General features: G+C 40.8%; 1 protein-coding gene across 2 annotated transcripts in view; it reads right to left on the bottom strand.

The window, feature by feature from the left end:
- Positions 1 to 4,382: 4,382 nt before the first annotated feature.
- Positions 4,383 to 22,593, bottom strand: part of SERPINI1 (serpin family I member 1) — a 45,483-nt gene continuing 27,272 nt past the window's right edge. For both annotated transcript variants that reach the window (XM_051781883.1, XM_051781882.1), the window contains 6 exons: positions 20,960 to 21,154; positions 19,928 to 20,132; positions 12,954 to 13,051; positions 7,804 to 7,890; positions 6,470 to 6,559; positions 4,383 to 5,145 (listed from right to left, as the gene is read on the bottom strand). In XM_051781883.1, the coding sequence (XP_051637843.1) occupies positions 5,069 to 5,145; positions 6,470 to 6,559; positions 7,804 to 7,890; positions 12,954 to 13,051; positions 19,928 to 20,132; positions 20,960 to 21,154 (752 nt within the window). In that variant the 3' untranslated portion in view covers positions 4,383 to 5,068. The remainder of the gene's footprint in view (positions 5,146 to 6,469; positions 6,560 to 7,803; positions 7,891 to 12,953; positions 13,052 to 19,927; positions 20,133 to 20,959; positions 21,155 to 22,593) is intronic.

Raw genomic sequence — 22,593 nt, 5'->3', positions numbered from 1 at the left:
TGGAAAATACATGAATTAAAATCACTCAAGGTTACCCTGTTCAGCTTGCACCCCAGGAAACTGCAGCAGGAAGACTAGTTCTGAAATATTGGGATGATTCACAAATAACTTCTCATCAAAAAACTGATGTGAACTTACGAACTGGAGAAACTCACATTTACCAAGGCTTCTGACAATGACAAAAGCCTCAAATAAACAGGCTTTTTGTGTCACACTGCTGGTGACCAGAGAGATTTGACATTGTCCAGACCATGATCCTTACAGGTTTCAGGGCAAGATGGATTTCTTGATATCTTTTATTTCTTATCACGTTCTGACATATTTTATTCACTCTGCTCAGGCGCTGCTATCGCAGTTACCACCTGCAAGGATTCCAACCTGGGTTTAAAACATAGCTCTTAACAAATACCTGTAAATAGAGCAAAAATATTAAACTATGACTGGGTCTAAATTCTTTTGGTAGTAGAATACTTGAAAAAATGGCTGAAGCTCATCTTTTTCCAAGGGCAATTCCAATCCCTTAACAAGGACACTAAAGATGTGACTTAGACACAATCCAGATTTCCTCTGTATGCTTTTCCTCCCTTCCTTAAAAGCACTTCTACACAAGCACAGAACTGTTTTTCTGTAGGAATTTTCCACCAGTTTGTCCAAAAGATCACTCTTCCATAGGGAAGATGTGTGTTTATGAGAGAAAGGTAGTAAGCCAACCTGTAATCAGTAGAGGATGGGTCATATCCAAATCATCATTCCTGTTGTGAGTCAGTGTGGCTGAAAAGATAAAAACTCAGGCAGTGGGTTAAATTCCTGAGCTGCAGGAGCAATTTCAATTCTTTCCTCAACCAGGTCCTGGTAGACCTAGAATTTTACAAGTATTATCTGTGTCTTGGATAATATATTTATCTTTCCAACCTTTCTCCATTACCTGCCTGCCAGAGTGAGGGAATAAGCCTGATATCCTTCATTACCTCACAGCCTTGACTATTGCACTGTGCTATTGTCTATAAACTGCAATTTTGACTGCATTTTGAGTACATTACTTTTGTCTGTCTTTTCATTCAGTTTGCCTACTGCCTAGAGCAACTGGTCCATGATGGGTTTCTAACTAGTGCTGTAAAATGAAAAATATTCCTGTGGGCGTGGTTGTAAGGCAGGGCTTTGTAAAAACAATGTCATGTGAGAGTCCTGGAAGAGGGGGGTGACAGATACATCGTGTTAATGAGTTGCAAAGTACCAACTGTGTGCACTGAGAATGGTTCCTCATATGTAACTTTGTTTTCCAGCCCTCATCCAGTGCCAGCTGGAAGCCAAAGAACCCGGTGAACAGTGAACAGAGGTCCCAGTGAGCAGCTGGAGTCTCCCTCCTGTCTGGACCCCTGTGATTGTGGCAGCTCGATCCAAACCCCTTGGAGACCCAGACAGTTTTACAAACTAAATTAATCTACAGTTTCTCATCAGGTGTGCCAGTAGATGCAGAGCAGCTCACAAGGGAAGTCAACTCAGTTCTTGCTGGTATTATCTGAGTATTTGGTATTTGGGGTAACTCATCCATCTCTTTCTAATCCATGTGTTTCCATTTTCCACTGCAGGGACAAAAGCAAAGATTGCCCAATTCAAGGGACAGAAACAACCCAAGAACGAGCTTGTTAACACTTTTGGAGAAGGGCTTGTTGCCAAATCTAAGTTTGCAACACCAAGTATTTTGGGGTTTGTTCCCCCCGTCTCCAAATATTAATCCCAGAACCTGAGTCTATCTATGATCCAAACCCATTGATTGTACAATATCTACATCCACTTAAGTCCCACTCAGGCTGCTCAGCCTTCCAGCACTCCCACAGGATTACTGTCAATAGGAAAGTCCTTCTTAGCTCCTTAGGATAGAGTGACATCTTGTGGTTTCTTCTTTTGTCCACCATTGACAAATAAAAATTAGCCAAAAAAGCTTTGCCTAAGTTTGGTTTTGTTTGTTTCTGGGATAACTCCAACATGTTATTTGTTTGAGGAATATCATGTTCTTGATTCTCAGACACTGAAACAACAGTTTACTTTGCCACCACCAAGGCTTGTGGAAAGAGAGTGAAAATTAGTGCTTGGAACAGCAACAAAAACATTCTAATTCGTAAACACAAATTCTTGTTTAAATGTAGAATCTATGAAAAAATGGTGCTCAAAATCATTTACGAGTGGGATCTTATTAGTTAAATACATTATTAGTTAGATATATTAGTTAAATAAGTCAATCTCCAGCAGTAGCCCCACTACTAAAAGGATTCTTAGGGAAAATACTCTTTCCAACTGCAGCTCTGGAAGGCATTCCCACCTGGACTCCAGGTGTGCAAGGAATTATTCTGCTCATGCTTCAACTGCAGCTGCAGCACAGAAGGATCTCAGTAATCAATGCTACACCACGGGTCACTTACACAGCACAATTAGAAAAGTTACAGTGATTTATTTTCTGATTTAGTCTCCAACACAAAATACAATTCTTCATTTTTTTTTAAGACTACACAGCTGAACTCACACATGAGCTACTGCTGACAAATTCCCCTTACCAAAAAGAGATCCAAACAAAAAGACAAAATTATTTTGCTGGTTTTGTATTGAAAAAGCAAAAGTGTCTTTGAAAGGAACATTATACAAAATCTAGAGTAAAGCCCATAATGGAGTAATATTCATGTACCTCAATAAATTGGTAGCAATACTTAGGATATTATTCTCTCTGAAAAGCAGTATTGTTTGAGAGCTGTTCTCATTGTGGTCTAAAACTGACATATTTGCATAAGTTGGAAATAAATCATGTTGTTGAAAACCACATAATTCTCAATTTTCTAGAAACATAAAAGGGCTGTTTTGCATCTGTAAGGACCAGGAGAGCTGCAAGTGAAATCACCAGTGTTTGCATTTCTGTTCCTGCTGGTTTTCCTATGTGCCCACTCAGGCAGTTCTCAGAATTAGATCTGGAATATTTAATTCCACATCATTCCAGCTGTACCCCTGCTCAATCCAACTGCTGGGGAAGGCTGTGCACTCGCCTGATATCCTCTGTAAACACTCCTGCCTGCCAGCTGTCCTTCCAAAATTCCATAGCTTCAGTTCAAATCTCTCTCCAGTTCTTCCCTCCATAGGAAGCCTCTGTTGTTACCAGGAACTGGTGCAAAGAAAAGGCAAAAGTGGTCAGGAAGAATTTCTGAGGGACTCAAAAAAAACCCATTGGCTTTCTTGTGTCTTTTCCAAATCAGATGAGCACCACAAAAATTAGCCTGAAAAAAAGGTCATGGCTTAAAAATCAGGCTCCCATGAGATTAAACCCACAAGAGATCTTCAGCATGTGGGTCACTTTTACAGACATGAGGGGATGTTCACAGAACTATTTAAATATGAAGAATGAGCCCTTGTATAACCCCCATCAAAGCTCATTTTACCTGCAGGGACACTAGTTCTGTGTCTTGGTGAATTTAGCCCCTGCTCATGGTGAGCAGCACTCCCTTTTTGCCCTCCCAAGCAGAAGGTTTTCAGCTATCCAGAACTAAAATTACAATTTTTGTCTAAATTTAAATGCAAAACTTTCCCACCAAGCCTAGACTATAATATATAAGGGTAACAAGCAACAGCAACACACTAAGGAGCCCCATTTTTGAAACAATTCAAGAAGGCAGGGCCAGAAATGTGTCCAAGTGCCCTTTCTCCAGGGGAGCATAACCAGCCTCCACAGAGAATATCCATCACATCCCAGATCTGCACCAGCAGGAGAAAAGACTGAACAATGTGTCAGATTTTGGAAGTCCTCCTTGCATGAATAACTTTGTGAGCAGTATCTGTGCTGCTCTGAAGTGAATGAATGCCAGAGAAGCCCATGACTGAAGTTCAAGAACATGCATTTGTTCCCACAGAATTCCAAAGACAAAACTCCTGTTGACTGAGAGGAAGCCCACTTCTTATCCAAAGGTTTGTGCTGATGATGTGTTTCAGAGGAGCTCCTCCCTCCTTTTCCCCTGTTCTCTCTTACCTTTTTAACAACTCCTGTTCTTTTTGTACTTTGCACAACGAGGGAGGAAATAATTACATGGCTCTCTGCTGACAGTGGGTACTTCTCCTCATCTTCCAAATGGAAACACCAACTGACTCTCCTGCTAATATTTACTTGTGCTACGTGTCATTCTCCTCTCTGTCAGTTTATTCTCAAGAAAAAGAAATGAAAAGGATTGTGTTTTTCCTTTAGGCATTTATTTATGAATTTTTAGACACTTAAAATTAAGGTGTTTCAGGTTTGTTTTTTTTTTTTTGAGATGGAACATTTTAGATCCCTGAAGTGAGAGAGTGAAAAGCTCAGGTTGAAGTAGAACAACTACTCTGGGGGAGAAAAATATGTGCACACAAATGACTTTACTACTCAAGTATTTTACTTCAGTCACACACAGAGCTGTTCTGCACTGACAGGGCTCACATATTCATGCCATCAACTTTTATTGTCATCAACACTTAGGGAGGGTCAGTGGCAGTCACATGCAGGAGCATCCAGAAAAGCAACATTTGAGAATCACGGGGGAGAGTTCACACAAAGTCTACCACAGTCAGAGAATAAAATCCACTCAGCTTCTTTTGTTCCATTCCCCCCCGATCAGCCAGCAGAGCACAGGCTGTTCACTGCTCTGACAGGAACAGGATGAGAGCACATTGTCCACGTGGAGCTCTTAGAAATCACCACCAAGGTTTGCCATTTGCATTATTCAGAGCTGCACATTCTGCTCCTGTCTCATTGATCAAGTCAGTCTTTGGACCGTAAAAAAAAATTACAAATAATGGGTTTGCAGTTTTCTGCTTTACAATCCACTAGAACAAGAAACAGTTGTTGACATGTACACAACTTTATTTTAAGGACACAGCAATCACAACAACAGAAACAGAACCATTACTTTAACACTGTAAGCTTCCCTCTGGGAACTGACTTGCACGCAGTTAGATCCGAAAGCGTTTGAAACAATATCTTGGGGGGGAAACACAGCAAACCTTAAATATATTAACTTCAAACTTTATGTGCTTATCTCCTCTTTTTGGTGGCTGGTGGCAGTTAAAGCTTTTCAAAGTCATGGCCACTTGTGTTCATTGCTTCGGGGTGCATTACCCTTCCCATGAATAGCACGGTACCTGTGGGGAGAGCGGGAAGGGAGGAGGGGATGGAGAGATGTCAGAACCAAAATTAAAGGGGAGGGCATGAGATAATGAACACCAATAATAAGCTCGAGAGCACGTGGTGCCTGATTTTCAGAGGAAGATACAGTAGAGAACTTGGTGGCCATGAAAGGCTCAACAGCCCCTTTGAACACAGTAACCAACCCTGAGCACTTGGGGTTGCCTTGAGAAGGGTCACTATCACAGACCTTTCTTCCAAGAAGTTTTTAACCTTAGATTTCCAGATTAACAACAAGCTTTGAGGCTTTAACTACAGTTGTTGGCCATTCCTCTTTCTACATGCAACAGCAATGTTAAGAACTATCCCAAAGTAACCGGGTTCTGCTCTGTTCTGATTTGCAGTTCTCTTTTTGGGGAGATTTTTGCATATTGAGTAGGGAAAAAGGACAGATCTCCTCCTCCAGATACATTTTTTGCCTAATGTGTCTACAACAGCAAGGATACTCAATTTAGTTTGGTCAAAAAAAACCCTTAAGAGTTGGTATCCTGCCTTGCTGGCCTCGTTTCAGTTGGGATGAAGGTAATTTTCTTCTTAGTATCTGGTCCAGTGCTGTATTTTGAATTTTGTACAAGAGAAAAGTCACACAAGGACTCTGCTCAGCTGGACTGGAAGCATTATTGCAATCTAAATAAACAAACAAACCTAAATAAACATTGCTACCTGTGGTGGGGATCACAAACACAGACCCACGTGACAGTCTGTGAGTGCACAGGAAGGTTTTACATCCAGTCACAGCCACATCATTAAGACAAATTACAGATACGAAACTGAGGAATTACTTAATCACTGCCCATTTAGTTGGTGAGGGTTGTTCTCATCCCTCACCTGCCACAGAGCACTTGGAGAGCACAACAGAATTATTCATGGCTGTAATATCTGTCCATTATGCAAATCATTTGGTGCTGGGAATGTATTTCACTGGTCTTGCTACAGCCAAGCTCTGAGGGGATGCAGTGATTACTGATGTTCAGGGCAGTAACTCTGTGTTCTCACAACAAAAATGGTGAATTTTTCTTCCCTGGGGTTTTTAATCACATCACTTTGAATGTTTTTTTTTGTCAGATTTCGACGTCTGACTTGGAGAAACATTCAGGGGGCACAGAAAAGGTGAGTCTTTCAATATTAGGTTTTTAAAAGGAAAATTATTAATTAAGGAAATGTCATAATAATTAATGAAAATTCATAACACAAGCCCAGTTCATTGATCAAAACATGCAATTTTCTTTTGAATACTTGATGATGTGCTGTGAAAAATTCAAGAGTCTGCAATATTCTCACCTGTTCTTCTGTTTCTGACCAAAAAGAAAAAGGGATGGTCAACTATAACTTGGGGATACAGCACTGCCATCCTGCTGATGGCAATCATTCCTAGAGGAAAAAGAACACAGGCAACTTGTTAAACAGCACAGCACTTCTCCTGATCATCAGGAGAGACACTTCTGCAGCTCAGGGGCTGCCACTGCAGTCCCACACTCCACACCAAGAAACAGGACAACATTAACTGAAAATGAGAGGGACCTGCAGAGTAATTTTGACTTTAAGAATGACTAACAATGCAGAGTAGTGCAATTGCCCAGGCTGAGGGAGCAGTTGATAAATTTTAAGATCCAGAGCCTTCAGAGGAGTTAATGATTCCCCTCACTCATGGAAGGGGAGTGAGCTGCATTAGCCAGCACTGCTGACCTGTTTTACACAGCTCCAGCCTGAGGTGCACAGTAAAAGGTAACCCTTAATAACTATGAAATGTGCCACAATTAAATGGGCTGATCCTGCAGCTTTGATATTGTGTTGATAAATAATGCAGAGGCTGAAAGTAAAATTAACTGAGAATCAGGCAGAATTTGACTCTTTGTTATTTTTATTTGGAGATGCATAGATTTCTCCAGGACATTGTTATTAATTCCCAGTGTTTCATTTAGTTTCAGGTTTCCCCTGCACTGTTCATACAGACTCCAGCACTGCCAGTAATCTCTGCCCATATTAATGGCACAATTCAACCCAGCCCAGGGAAGCAATTCTTCCCTTCCTCAAAGACTGGCACAAGCAGAGGCAATTGGAAATCACCTGATGATCCATACTGGTAACTAATGTGACTTAATTTTAGGAAAACCATGTGATAATCACGTCAACCAACCAACTGCCCCCAGCATTAACAGGGGCCAGCAGTGGTTTTGCATTCAGCACTTCCCATCTTGCATCTCAGAGTACTGCTTATTAAAATTGCTTATTAAAATGCAATTGCAACAACTCCCATCTCCTTCTAACTACTCTGATCAAATGCCTCTGACCATCTCAATTAGCAGGTAAAAACAATGAAAGCTGAAGTTCCATAAAGAAAATATAAATTGCAGTCTGTACTCTCCTGACAACCAGAAGCAAAACACGGAAGAAGAGGTTTTTCACAGGATGCTCAAAATCCTTCATGAAACACAACATGTTGAAAAAAAAAATGCCAACACTTCATTTCCAGAATTCTCCTCTGAAAGCAGTACCTTGCTATGCTGTGTCCCCATCCTATTTAGCTTTCCTGGCTGTACAGCAAGTCAGCTTTAAAAAATTAATTAACACAGAATAACCAGACATTTCATTTAGTTCTGCTTTTCAGTCGGTACCTGAGGCAGCAGCAGCTTCTGATCCTTCCTCATTAACTTCTAGAAATGCCTTGTGAAATGCCTTTGCAAGGTAAAGTTCCTTGTTATCTGGAGAGGAAAAGGAAACATATTTCAAGTGGCTCAACAGTAAGACTGAGGTGTTTAAAAAAACCTTCCAAACACTGCCAAAAACCCCAACACTGTTATTCACCTTCTATAGCAGGCAGGGAAGGATAAGAGCTTTGTTGCATTAAAATACCTTCTGCCAATACCTTTAATAGCACCATTTACCTCACTTAAATTTGTAATGCTCTCCTACAGCACGGATATTAAAATAGCTCAGGACTGCCTAGAGCACCACTATCCCAGAGAGAGTAAAAAACAATCCTTGAAAATAAGATTTTAAATGCAACTATTGGAAAAAAGGATTATGACATTATATAGCAAATACTCAGACAAAAAGAATTTTACTTCTGTGTTAGGTACAATACAGACTTTCTCCAGGAAAATTAGGTCTTTTCTTTCTTCTTCCACTATATTTTGAAGAAGCTGAACATCAACATTTATTGCCAAACCCACTGTGAAACTTGGGTTTTTTTTAGTCTTGTTTGTTTTCCATCCTTCTTCGTCAGTATTTTTATTTCAGTCCAAGCTTCCTCCTGCTTAAGTCTGTGAGTGTTTCATTACTTTCCTTCAGTGGCTAAAGGATCAGACCTACTGGAATACTCAGTAGTTCTAACACTAAAGTAAGTCAAAGGCACAAGAAGCAGCAGTCTGAAATGTCTCTCCCCAGCAGATCTCACTGCACTGAATTAAACCTCCTGCTTCAGCTGCTTCGCTTCAATCCCACCACCAAGAGCCCCAAATCATCCCCTTGGGGACTGTGGGTAAAAAACATATACAAGGCTGCTAAAAATTGTACTAGTTCTAGGCTTCAGTTCCAAGCCTTCAGTAAAGCCATCCTGAAAGCTGGGCTCAAGTTTTCAGCCTGTTGCTTTAAAAAATGGGACATGTAGCCCCTACCTGTCTTGAACATTAAGCAAAAATCTTAAACCTCAATACATTTTTAATGTTTAATAACAAAGAAATTCCTGCTTAGCCTAGTCATGCCTTTCAATCTATTTTTTGTTACCACAGCACTTAACCCTGATCCTGTGACCTGTAACAGTCCCAGAAATACTCTCTATTTTCATCCCCAGTGCTTTATTTTGCAGAGTGTGGTGGCACTTCTGGAACTCAAGGTACATTTCTGGTCAGAGCACTTTGTACCTCAGAAGATTGGCCTCCATCTGATGAGCTCAGAGACCCTAATTCTGACAGCACAAACACTGCTGACATTTGCCATCAGGTGTAAAAGCAGGTCTACTTCTATTCAGGATCTGAGTATTAAAAAAAGCAACAACATTTAAAGTTGACAGGAACAGAGGTGTCACTGCAGATGAGACCAATACACCCAGTTAGTCCAGCACACTGCACCAGCTCTGGCATCGCTGTTGCTCCAGAAGATCCAAGTCACCTCACAGATGAAAACTACAGCACAACTAACGAGAGAAAAATATGCCTTATACCCTAAACCAAGTTTCTAATCCCCAGAATACACAGAATGCCTTTATTCAATGTACCATAGATAGCTGTCATTGCTCTGAAGCCATTTTATTTTTTTTAATCCTACCAGCCTCATAACCCCAGGGAATGCCCAGCCAAGATAAGCTGCATAAGTTTTCCATGAGAGAAGCACTTTCTATTTGTTTTCAATTTGTTGCCTTTCACATCACTGGATATCTTTGTCCTTGGATGATGAAAAGAGCAATTCCACATCCCAAATTACTTTCTCTAGGTTCTCCTCTTCATAGTGGCACTGCCACATCCCTCTCATTCATCTCTTCCTGAAGTGAATGAATCTATTTTCATATGAAAGCACAATGTTGTCACTGGGAGTTCAGGCAGCTCCTCTTTGATGCAGTTGGTGATTGTCACGTCACTGACTGCAAAACTCCAGCATCACATCTCCTCACAATTATCCATCTTTCCTTATGCCTTCACTGGGGACAAGGTGGGGCTCACCTGAGGATCTGCCATCACATCATTCTTCTCTAGCAGCTCCTTCAAATGTGTATTTTCATAAGAACCAACATGATTTGGTTGTTAACACCTCAGGGGAGTCCCATGGGGATCTGGTGCCAAGGTTTAAGCTTTGTGCAGGACCCAAGCCCAGATCCCCATTAATGAGTGGGAGGGATGTGAAGCTCCCTCCTGATGTCCAGGACTCCACGAGCATCACACTTCATTTGTCATCACACTCCATCTGTCTGCAAACTCCTACTCAGCTGCCAACTGGCTGCTCTGCAAGTCTCATTTTAAAGAAATCACGAAGGTTTATTGGCTCTTCCAGCTTAGGCTGTCCCAGAAAAATTATATGTACGTCAGTCAAGACTTCAAAGAGCCATTTACTGGACTGATGCTCTTCTAACTACTTTATACTGTGAAAGTAAGTCACTGAGATCACTTCACTGCTCACTGCCACGCAGGTCACCTTGCATTAAAAGCAGCTGCCATTTAAGACTCTATAAACCACTAAGAAATATTATAATCATTTGAAAGAGAAGGGGAATTTCAGTATTGAAATTAGTTCAAGGGTAAATCTTAAGTGGTGTCAAAATACTCAAGCAGTGAGTTTATGTGCTGTGTAAATTCTAAAATGCCAAATATCAGAAGTGGTTTCAAGATTCTTTTGGACATCTGATGGAATCAGATGCAAGTAAATACTGTCAAGTCTTTTGATGAAAGTGAGAGTCAGAACATATGTGACCTGACAGCCAAGGAGGAATGTCCTCCTACTCACCTGGGATAATTGACAAAGAACTTAATTTCTGCGAGGGAGTAACATTTGAAATGTGCCTCTGGATTAGAACTCCCTCTTGGGTTGCTCAGAATCCAGACATTCCAGAGGGCAAAGCCAACTCCTCCATTTCCATTTTTCAGACTGAGTGCAAAAAAGCACAAAATTCTCAATATTGAAAAATAAGTCTGTAATCCTGCAATTTGCCTTGTTATCCACTAAACCCACATGGAATTTTGCTGAACCCACCAATGTGCCTGGATCTGTTCACAGGATTAGGGCTGTTGCTGAAACTGCAGCGACTTTCCTTGACAGTAAAGCAAAAGCAACAGGAGAGGAGGAGGAAAGTATTTTTAAACACAACAGAATTCCTCAAAAATCTCCTTAGATTTCATTTATGATTCATGTCTTCCTAAATTAAGTGTCCAGACAAAGATTTTGTTCCAATACTTGCATTTAAGGTTCCGTGAAGTGCCAAATATTCCAGAGGACTGACCCTGAGATTCATGGAAACTTCCAGCTTCCACTTCCCTGCTACCTGATGTACCATTCTGGTGTTTGTAAAAGCAAGCTTTGAACAAATTTTCTTCATGATTTTTATTTTCCCTTCCTCCCTCCATATTTCACATTATAAAAATTAGAAATAGGAAACATACTCTGTATTTTCATTATTTAAAACTTCACCTCCACGGCATCAACAGTGGGCTTTTCATTAAAGACATTAATTCAAACCCAATTTTTTTATTTCTTAATTTACAAATGACCTTTTCATCCCCTGGTGGAACATCCCCTTTTCAGTGAAACGCAGGCAAGTTACAGAGAAACTCATGAATTCTCTCTGTACACTGCTCTGTACTCAACAAACAAGTTAATCTTTAAATGGCAGAGGAGTTAATTCAGTCATGCAGAAGAGGGTATTTTGATTTTATACAGTATAGTTGTCAAAAATATAAAACTTGAAACAAATCACTGGTCACACGGAATAAGACACAAGCACCTGATTCTTTCTGCCAACCTCTCCACTACAGAATTAGTCCCTGATACAGAGATGAATTTTATATGGAATTAAATAAGAGCCAGGAGCTGCCTTTGTGGTTCCATCTCTGTGTATTTTCTGTTCTCCTTAATGCTTTTCCTCAAGTAAATAATTTTATATATATAGACCAGAATTTATTGGAAAGCTGACTGGTCTTTGAGGTTGCAGAGAAATCGAAGGTGTTTTTCTCCAGAAAAAATGCTATTTCTTTGAAGAAGGATTTTTCATTTATTTCAATTCCTTTCATTAGCTAACTCTAGCTTTTCCCACAGCTTCACTGGAAAAGTGAAATAAGCTGCATGATACACTAGAAACAGGATTTCAGACTTAGCAAAAATGGAAGGATGTGAACATCACAAACATTGCTCTGTGCATTTTCGAGGAAGGTTTGACTTATTACCAGCACTTTGAATAAGCACCCAGGTGTGACTGTTCCCAGGGACAGACAATGCAGAACAGGGATTGCCAATCAGGATCTACCTGGCTGGTTGGGCAGCAACATATGGAGCAAAAGAACCCAAAAAACCAGAGGGAGAAGTGTAGAGGCATAAATTACAAGGACAAGGACAACAGCCTCATACTGCTTCATTTTGGGTTTCACAAAATTCAGGTCTAGACAGACTATATTAATAAACTGCTCACCTGGCTCCTCCTGTTATGTAAAGATGAATCAACTTCTCAGGCATTTTTGTGCCACTTCAACAGAGAAGCTGTGGCTGCCCCATCCCTGGAAGTGTCCAAGGCCAGGTTGGACAGGGCTTGGAGCAACCTGGGCTAGTGGAAGGTGTCCCTGTCCAAGGCAGGGGGGGAGGAATTGAATGAGCTTTGAGGTCCTTTCCAACCCAAACCATTCTGTGATTCTAGGAACACCTTTTAGGAGGTATTAAAAAGCATAAATATCTCATTCCCACCTGATTTTTTAAACATATTGGATATTTCAACTTGTGAAAATTAAGTGTTGACAACATATTGCACCAGGCAGGCAGCATCTGTGACTAAATGGCTTTTATCTCAGAACTTCTTCCATCCACAGGTATCTGGGGAGATGACTAATTGTACAACAGCTTAATGCTCTTAATGCTGGGAACAAACAGCCTCTAGGGATACAAGGATGACAATCCCTTGGTGTGGGAATCTCCTCTGCCAGGAAGGCACTGCAGCCATTCACTGCTCTCACAGTATCACACTTTCTCTAATTTCTAGTGAGAGCCAGGTCTGAGATACTCAGAGTGAACTCTCCCAGGTAAAAAATGGATTTCCTCATATACCTTGAGAGACAAGACATGAACCTCTTACCAGACATGGCAGTGAGGTCAGCACTGCTGCTGAACAGCTCCGTAATTCCCAGCCCTCTCCAGACTTCTTTGAGATCAATCTCCTGTTCTACTGTGAACCTGCAGAATGGAACAGAAAATCACAAACAGCCAGATGTGAGCACTGCTTACTGGTATTAGAAGATTCAAATTTCTAGGTAAAAACACCAAAATAAATAATGCAAAGGAGGAGGTTCACTGCTAGTGACACCTTCTAAAAATGCCTATAAACAAATTAGTTTACTCACAGCTGGATCTTTTTTCTAATACAGAAGCAATCAAAAATATGTTAATGGTACGTACAGCCCGTGACCATAAAACCTCAGTGCAAAATTATGCAGCAGTAATGGAAATGATTACTTTTTATACGAGAGGTTTACTACAAAAACTGAATTTAATTGTACAAATACTAGAACAGAATATCAAATGAGGCAAATAACAGCTGATTTTCATAGAGAGCTGTGCGCAAAGAAGGAGTGGAAAATAAGAAAGATACTCCACTTTCACTGTGACAGTATAAGCAAAGACCAACAGTTATGAATATGAACATAAAGCATTCCTGACTCAGCTTCTAATTAGTCTGGTGGCAAAATTGTAATTGGGTTTTGATTGTGAGTAAACAACAGGGAAAACAAATAGTTGTCAGTGTAAATGCACACGTGAGTACAAGCTGGCAGGATTTCAGGGGGAGCCTGCAAAGCCTCCTTCTAGGGAATGTTACTGTGCTGGAAGGACAAACTGAGACCTGTCCTGAGGGCAAGACCTGGGGCAAAAGCTCCTTCCATTTCTAATCACTGCTTTTCAAACAGCATCAAAGCTATGCCTGGTGTCAGTGAGACAAAAAAAAGGACTCGAGTCTTTTCTGTGTGGCCAGAAACAGACTGGACAGCTGGAGAAACAAAGAAATGTGTCAGAAAAATAATAATAATGGCAGAAAATACCAGATATCTACAGACAAACACAGGGGACTGAGTACAAATGTTTGTTATGGGTGAGTTGTGGGTTCTCTGTGAAATAAGCAAGCAAATTATCAGTGATTTACATTATGATGACAGTGACTGGTTGTAACTATGGAATAACAAAATTTTTAGTCTGTAAGGTGTTGTCAGAGTTTCTCCAGCCACTGAATCAAAAACAACCCTGCAGCTACCCAGCAGCCCTCAATGATGGCACAAAGAAGTGCCAGAACCAAATAAAATAAGTGGTTCTGTGCAATCTTATTTTTCAGGATTAAATTCCCTCAACTCCATGGAAGAACATGTTCTTTTCAGGAGGAAGTGCAGCCCAGAACTCTGGGCAGAGCACAGCTCACGATGAGCTGGGATGTACAACCCAGCATGTGCAAACTTGGCAGCTTGAAAAAGAGGAATCTGGACATCAAAATAGAACTGGATGAGAGTCAAGTGGATCTTCCTCACTTACACAGAAGGAGAAAAATCCAGCACACAATCTACACTCATAATGAACTTACAAATGCCTCTAGAAGCCAAAAATCTCTGATGGGATGGATATTAGTCATTACCCACAGAAGGATTTTAGGAGTAAAGTAAGACCTGGAGATAGTTCAGGATTGATAAATCACTGGTGGCATTGCAAGTGTTCATGTACCTTGTCCAGAACAATTTCAGGACATGCCTGGAATAAAAGTAAAGGAACTGGTTCTTGTGATTTTATTGCTTTGGCAGTTCTCAAAAGAGTCAGAAGAGACCAACAAAGATTTAAGTACTGCAGGAAGCTCCTCATGGTGTTCTGGCATGTTCTGCATGTTGAAGCATTTGTTAAAAAAAGAGGAAAAAAGGCATTATTTTAATGAATGAGATGTGGGTAGACATGAGATGACCTGAAAATACACAACAGGATTTTAGGAAATGGAAATGTGTCCTGTGAGCTTTCTTTTCCTCCTGGAAAGCTGTGGACACACACACTGGTCAAAACCTACCTTACAAACAGAGAAGGCATACGAATGCTAAAATGCAGTTTATAAAAATTTCAGTGCTGTATATTTTCCTTTCTGGTTTTTATTTCACCCCACTATTAAATTTATTGAGGTTTCAACGCAAGTTAGGTAGGGACCAGCAATGTCAAACTAGTGAGGAAAGCAACAAGTCAAGTCTGCATGAAAAGTAGAATTGGAGGTAAAAAATAAGAAAAATAACTGAATAAAAAGCATTTTTTCCAACTGCAGGGTATCAAAGGCAAACGAGGTGGGTTTAAGTCTCTGTCCCATTAGACAGGAAACACACATCTACTAAGCCATGGATGGTGACCCAGAAGGGAAGTGGGGCACAGGATGCCTTTGCAGACTGATCAGGGAGGGTTTGGGAGATGTTTTGGGAAAAAATAAACCTGTAAAGCCTCAGCTGAACATGGATCTGGAAAAAGGGAAAGCAAACAAGTTGAGTGGTTCTACTGCTCGAGAATCCCTGTGTGAAAGAGAGGAGCAGTCCCTTAAAACAGAAGCTCTGTCCCTGGCTGAGACCTCTGGAAAGGTAAATTCCAAACAAGTGCATGAGGGAAGGTCTGTACAATATCTACAGGAGTGAGTTGCTGCTTTATTTGTCATAAAAAGCAGACTAAAAATATCACATCATCAGCTGTTTAAATATCAGACGATCCCTTTATGGAAATAAAACTAATTACTTCCCTTCTCCCCTCTTTTAGTTCTGTCCTGTGGTAAATCCCCACTCCAAACCACTGTTTCAAATAGTATCTCCCCTCCTTTTCCTCCTGCTCTGAAAAGCAGGGAGAGTTACAGATAAATTATTAATGAGATTTCCAATATTTTAGCTGACACCAGAACCGGCCTTTTCTGAGAAACAACAGGGCTGCTTTACACTGGGAAATTTAATTCCAGGCTGTGCAATCCCATGTAAACACTCAGGGTGAGTTATCTTCCATCACATTTGGATTTCTGTGCATTCCTCCCAGACAGTGATGTCAGTATTCAAAATCAAAGCTGACAACTTAGAACACAGAGCTGACATTCCATCTCATTTCCCAGGCATCTGCTGCACCTCCAGACTTTGGGAATGCCGAGCTACACATGGTTATTTGCAGTGTTTGTTGCATATAATGAACCAGATGGTCATATTCCCCCCCCCCCAATCTTTTAGGTGCTTCTGATGCTAAAAATACTACGAAAAAAATCAATTTCAACACTTCAGTATCAAAAATCAAGGAATAGCTGCAACTGGGAGCTGTAAAAACCACAAAGGGAAGTCTGAGGAACAGACACTGAAGAGAAGATTAGATTGAGAAACCAGTAAAAAATTCTCTGGAGAGTTCAGCAGGGAACTGGGACATTTTAATGAAATTTAAAACTTGCACAAGCATTAGATTAAAATGGTGCATTTATGTCACTGAGTCTTCTGCAGTTCTGTGTCTGAGCCTTTAGATTTTGCAGAGAGCATTAATACACCACATCAGGCCATCTTTCTTCTATTTTACAGACATCCAAGACAGGAAAAAAAAAAAGATGGCTTCATGTTTTATGATGCTACATAATGCTACATTTTTTCTGATTTTTAGATGCTCAGGATTCCCAGAAGGATCAGGGGACACTGTCTAGTCATCCAGCAGAAAAATGACTCATCCCAAAGTGTATCATTTCAAAAATTACTAAGGGTTCTGAACGAGCCAGGGCAAGAAAATTCCAGGTTTTCAGATTGGTTCTAATACATTCAATTCTGCAGAACAAAAGGCTCCATTGCTTGACATCAATATTCTTGCTTGGAGGGCAGGCTCTGAGGATCTGAAGCACTATTTTTACCCCAGCAGCCCCTCCAGTGCCAAGCTGCCAGCTGATATCAATTCCAGCATTTCGGCTGGAATTTCAGCTGGGCTGTCCCGAGGTGCCAGAACCAGCCTGAATGATTTAACAGCCTGAAAACAAACAAGCAAGAGAGCAAAAAAAACCCCCACTGACAGCAAAATCAACCCCAAAACCTCCACTCATCTGCTCTGGCCAGGTGAAGAAAGGCAGGTTGTGGGTTCTTCTCTGGCAAGATCCTTCTTTCCAGGGCTAAATATGGGCTGAGAATGGATTTCAGTGGGACACTTTTATGCCTTTTATGTGGTTGTATCTCCAGAACATCCAGCACTGGCCCATTCCATTCCTCATGAAAAGAGGACTTGAGACAGCAGGTTAAAACCCAAAAGACAGAGGATTTTTTAATTTGGGTTTAGATTTTTGTTGGGTTTTGAGTGGTTTTGGTTTTTGTTTTGTTTTGTTTTTTAGAGAAACAACCTTCAGCTAAAACCACTTATTTCATCACTGTCTAAAACATTTTTAAGGAATTTAAGGGTAAAAAAGCAAGATCATTATAGAGATTTGGAACACTCCTTAAGAGGAGATCTGCAAACTGTAGCACTGCTATTAGGTACCAGTTCCTCCTCTGCTCTTCAAATAATTTATGTTACAGAGACAGCTTTGTAAATTAGATTCATGGTCTGTTTCACTCCTATACAAAAAGTGGATTAAAATGTTGATCATTTTAGTCTGGGTTAAGCTGGAAACAATGATTTGGAAATGAAAATGAGAAAGTATAATTTAACAATTCTGTACAAATCTCTCCTTTGCTATTAAGAGGAATAATACCCAATTTCATTTGCACACAGATAATGCAGACAGAAATTGCAAAGTTGTGATTAACTCTGCTTTGGTTCGTCATTCAGGTCCTATTACAAATGTATAAGTTTAAAAAATGTTCACTTTATAATTGGATAGCATCTTTCAAGATATAAAAATTTAATTTTATTCCACTGCTGCTTTCAATTTCTCAGTGGACAGAGCCTGGAGGCCACATTTCATAACACGCTTTTTCTGAGTCACAGCATCAAATATTTATGAAGTGTTTATTTAGAGCATTGACAAAATCCTGTAGATCACCTCTAAATCCCTAATGGAAATCCAACACCTTGGGAGCAGGCAATTAATCTTTGGATTTGCTGTAAGGAGACTGCAGTATTACTATATGGAATTTCAAGCTCACAATAGTTATCTTTTATAATCTGGAAATACTGAAGGTAACTGGCATGCAGTTCCACCTGGTTTGCCTCTGTATAACTGTAATTTGCAAGTGTTTATCAAGCTCTTTGAGGTTGTTGGATAAGAGAGACAGCCATTACAAGCAGCCCGAGGGCAGAATAAATAAAGACATTTTATGATCACACAAACCCCAGGGCTCAAATTCACACCTGAGAACCTGGTTACAGAGAATCCTGAAGTCTCTGCTCTTGCTTAGAAGCAAACAAACCCCCAGACCACCTCTACAAACTTAATTCAAGTCATGAACATAATTAATATGTTTTCAACGCCATTGGTGTATTTAGACACCCGAGATTCTCAAATGTGGAAGGTGCTTTTCACAGATTCTCCACTGAATCAATGGAGAGGGACTCCTGTTGTGGATCTCACACTCCAGAAATTCTTTGAGAGAAGATGCCTAACTTCAGCAGCTGATGCACAGGCTGGGAAATGTGCCAGGCATAAAAACAAAGCTTAAGGGATGGAAGAATCCTCGGATTTTGCCTCTAATTAACATCTAGGTCAGGTTTGCCCAGGTCTGCAGAGAAAGAGCCCATGAGAAATTCCCCTCCCCTGTGTCTTAGTGGACTTTGTGAAGCCTCTGGGACTTGAAGCTCCAAGAGAAACCAAACCAAAAAAATCCCAGGAATAGTGTAGTGTAGGTTTAGTTTGTATAAAACCTGCAATGCAGCTCTTTGCTGCTCTTCTGCTTCTTTAAAGAGCAGTGACTTAAACAAAGAGAGAAACTCTTACTATGGGGCAGCAAAAAACCAGCCCAAAAATGCTGCTATTCCTTCACCACTCTGCTTTTAAAGCTGGAGAAGTGGAATTCTGTCTCCATTTGGAATCAGGGCACGCTGACACCACCAGTCCATCTCAACCTAATTTATCCTGGCCAGCCTTGTTTATTGTGCTCAGCTGCAGTTCAGCTTCTGGAAAGTGGTCTTGGCTTTGGAATGGAAGCTGATGGACTGCAGGGAGCCTTAACACGGGAAATGTGACAAACTCAAATCTCCAACTCGCCTGAAAACAACTATTTTAATGATTAAAAGGATTCACTACCGTTTATTTTTCCTGCTGCTCTGTACCCACTTCACAGTGCCACAAAAACAGAGCAAGGTGAAGTGATTCCATTGAAACTGTGCCCTATTGTTACATAAACACTTCCATGAAATCAGGATGAATCACTTGCAGGACACAGTGATCCAACTGTACATTATTAGTGACATTTAGTAGTAAACAACTCTGCTACTAAATCAGGCACAGAGCATGAAAAATAATTAGAGGTGGATGAAGCAGGATTCCAGAAAAGATCCTAAGTGGTAGATGGGAGCAAATTGCCACTGAGCACCCACAACCTGCAAATGAACTAACAGAAGTTTCATCCTTTCTGCTATAATGTCTTGTTATTTTATTGCTTCTCTCAGGAAAAAGAAAGCAGCATTTATTTCAGCAAAGAAAAAAGCCTCAAATTGACTGGAATTATTTCTCAACACTCAACCATTTGTATCCACACAGACACACACTACTAGAACTTCTTCAAATAGCAGCACACAGAAACCTAATTAGCACCTAAATGAAACATCTGATAGTTCAGACTTGCAGTATTTCTGGGGCTCCTGTCTAAATGGGACTTATCCATAATGAGTTCTGCAGTACTCAGCATCATTCCAAGTGGATATGTTCCTGATGAGGAGGAAACTTTCCTCTCTGGAGTGTTCTATGAAAGGATATAAATGCAGAGCTCATCTGTTGCTCAACCAACCATCACTCTGCCCCACACCCCCCAGGCTTTCCTGCCAAAACAACCTTCCTGTGGGTGCTCCACAACCACAGGCTTGGGCAAGATGGACAAGTTTTCCCTACTCTGTTCCTCCAACCATTCTGGATGCAGTTTTTCCCCCTCCAGTGCCATGGGAGCACATTCTCACCTTGGTAAATACACTTCCACTTTCTGCTTCTTTACAGAATTGGCCCATTCATTAATCAAGGAGGCTTTGACCAGTGGTTCCAGTGTGACCAGTGGAACCTCCTGCCTGGACAGGACGATCATCATACTGATCTCATCTCCCTCATAGGGGATCTCCAGAACCTGGTAGATGCCACCTGCTTCGTTGGAGCCATCACTGAACTCCCCTATAACAGAAAAAGAAACAAACAAAAACCATTAGAAGGATTTTCTTTTGTCTTTACTGGAGATAGGGGAAAATAGAACCCTAATACTAAGTAGTACTTACGAAACATACATAATAATAAACATAAAAATGACCCTACTTATTCTGCATATAATTTGTATTGGTTTCTTCATCGTAGGACTTGAGGCTTACATGTGATTTCCTGAAAACACAAGCTCATGCAATGACACAGTTTGGAGATAATGACACTTTTGTGACCCAAATTCCACTGGTTAGACAGAGGAGGCTAAAATTTAAGGCAGCTAAGACCTTCATGGAAATGGGCAGAGGTTTTGTATTCAGGAGAGATAATTTTTCAGTGATGAGACTCAGTGAAATGCTGCCAATGCCAAACACCACCAGAACCCCCTCGGAACTCAAGCTCAAGATAAAAATGATCATTAATTCTGCTGTTCAAGAAACCCCTATTTTACCTTGTCAAGGATATTACAACAGTTCTGAGCAAATATTACTCATTTTAATATTTAGCACAGGACAAGAAAAATATTTTTGTGATAAGCAGGACTAACTTGAGAATTGTAAAGAGGGTAAATACAAGGAATAAACATTCTGAAATTCACCACGTGGCACCAAACAGGTCATTAAAATTGTTATCTAGTTATCACATACACATTAGGGAAAGACACCAAAATCTGAGTCCCTTCATTGGGCAAAGAGCACATCAAAAATTCCAGGTGAATGAAGAGACCACAATTCAAATTAACATTACTGCAACAAACCCATTAAGGGAAGACTTACTGGCTTTAAACTGCTAAAGGTCCAACTCACCGTAGTAAAACTCTCCCTGTTGGTACATCATTGGAATCTGCACTTCACTTTCATCATCTTTAGTGAAAGAAAAAGTTCTTGTATTTTCAGGTCTGAACTGTGACTTCCAGTTGCCCTTAAAGTAGATTGCATTGATGAGAGCCAAATGAGTGAGAGCACCAAAGTCTCCCGGAGACACAAAATCTTTGATCATACCTAAAAAGAAACCCAACTGTCAGTCTGTGTGTCAAACTGAGCATTAAATCAAAACTTGAGACAGCTTGGAAAATGCAAGAAAATAAAAAGCTGTGCTAACATGTAATTTCCAATTCAGATGTTTCATTAAATCTCAAATTAAACTGCCAGTGTTTTGTAAACCTAAATCACAGTGTAGGTGCATAAACCCTTCCATCAAGCACAAGTTAGTCAACTCTTTCTTGATCACTACTAAATATACCCCACAAGGAAACCACGTGGAAAAGGGTCACACATGGAATGTTTACACTGGGGCTATGAAACAGTTCAGCATTTTCATCTTGAGGGCAGAACTTGTGCAAACTTTGGCTCCGATCCCAAGCAGCACTGAAATGGGAGCTCGGTTTAAGGTGCACCCACTGGAACTCCCCCTGGGCCAGTTTTGAAGGAAGCATTCCATTCCAGCAGTGCCCTACTGACTCCAAAGTAAGGACTGATCATCAAAACCCCACAGGAATCCACAGCATTTGCTCCACTGACATCAGCTCCTGAACAGCAAAAGGGAAGAGCCACGGAGCATCTGCTCCGTTCAGCTGAGTGGGGCGGCTGCTCTGCTCCCTCTCCTACATCAGCCATTCCCATCACAACACACTCAGGTACCTGCTTGGCTCATCAAGCTCATCTTACATGGCTTGATTTCAGCAAAATCATTTCCAGTTTGGTAAATTTGGTGCACTGACTGGCTCTGCTGCTGCTCTTGAAGAATGACAGCTTTCCTTGCTCACTTCTATTTTTAACTGATATTGCAATGCAAGGTGTTAAATAAACACATTCCTCGGTCTGGTTATTACTCCTTAATCCATGGTTTAAAAAACAAATTAATTCTGCTTTCTGGAGCACATGATCCTGACTAACTGGTGTGAAATTTGTGTATCCCAGGACAGGATTTCTTCCAGGTTGCTGTTTGTGCTCCATTTTATCCAGAAGGATAAAGGAATGAGTTGTGACTGATACTGCCACACTCACTACGAGATGGAAAAAAAAAAAAGGAAACATTAAGAAGGAAAACAATTCCAGGTTTCTGTTTCTATTTTGGAAGTCATAATGCCTTATGTTTTTTCAGGCACATCTCGTTAACACACTAATGAAACATGAGGCATTTTTCTGCCCAGAGAAACCTTTGACAGTTCTGGTTTCTGCTCTGAGCCTCCCATCAGGCTCATCCTGCTGGAACTGGAAACCTGCCTGTCCTGAACCCCTTTCCTAAGGAGAACATGAGCCTCCTCCTCTGTCAGAGCTGGAGGCAGGAGGGAATGAGATGGAGTGGCCAGAGAGCAGCTGAGGGACTGTTACATCCCAACCTGATGCCAAGAGCCCCCCAGTCTTTGTTAGCCCTGGTTCTCCTTTTCCCTCAGACAGACTCCATGTTTCCCTGAAAACACTTGGCAATCTGCTGCATC

This window comes from Manacus candei, unplaced genomic scaffold (assembly GCF_025592945.1).
Source record: "Manacus candei isolate 608988 ecotype Guabito, Panama unplaced genomic scaffold, ASM2559294v1 h1tg000015l, whole genome shotgun sequence".
NCBI classification, from domain to species: Eukaryota; Metazoa; Chordata; class Aves; order Passeriformes; family Pipridae; genus Manacus; species Manacus candei.
The sequence above is the reverse complement of the archived record's forward strand: the minus strand, read 5'-3'. Positions and strand labels throughout refer to the sequence as shown.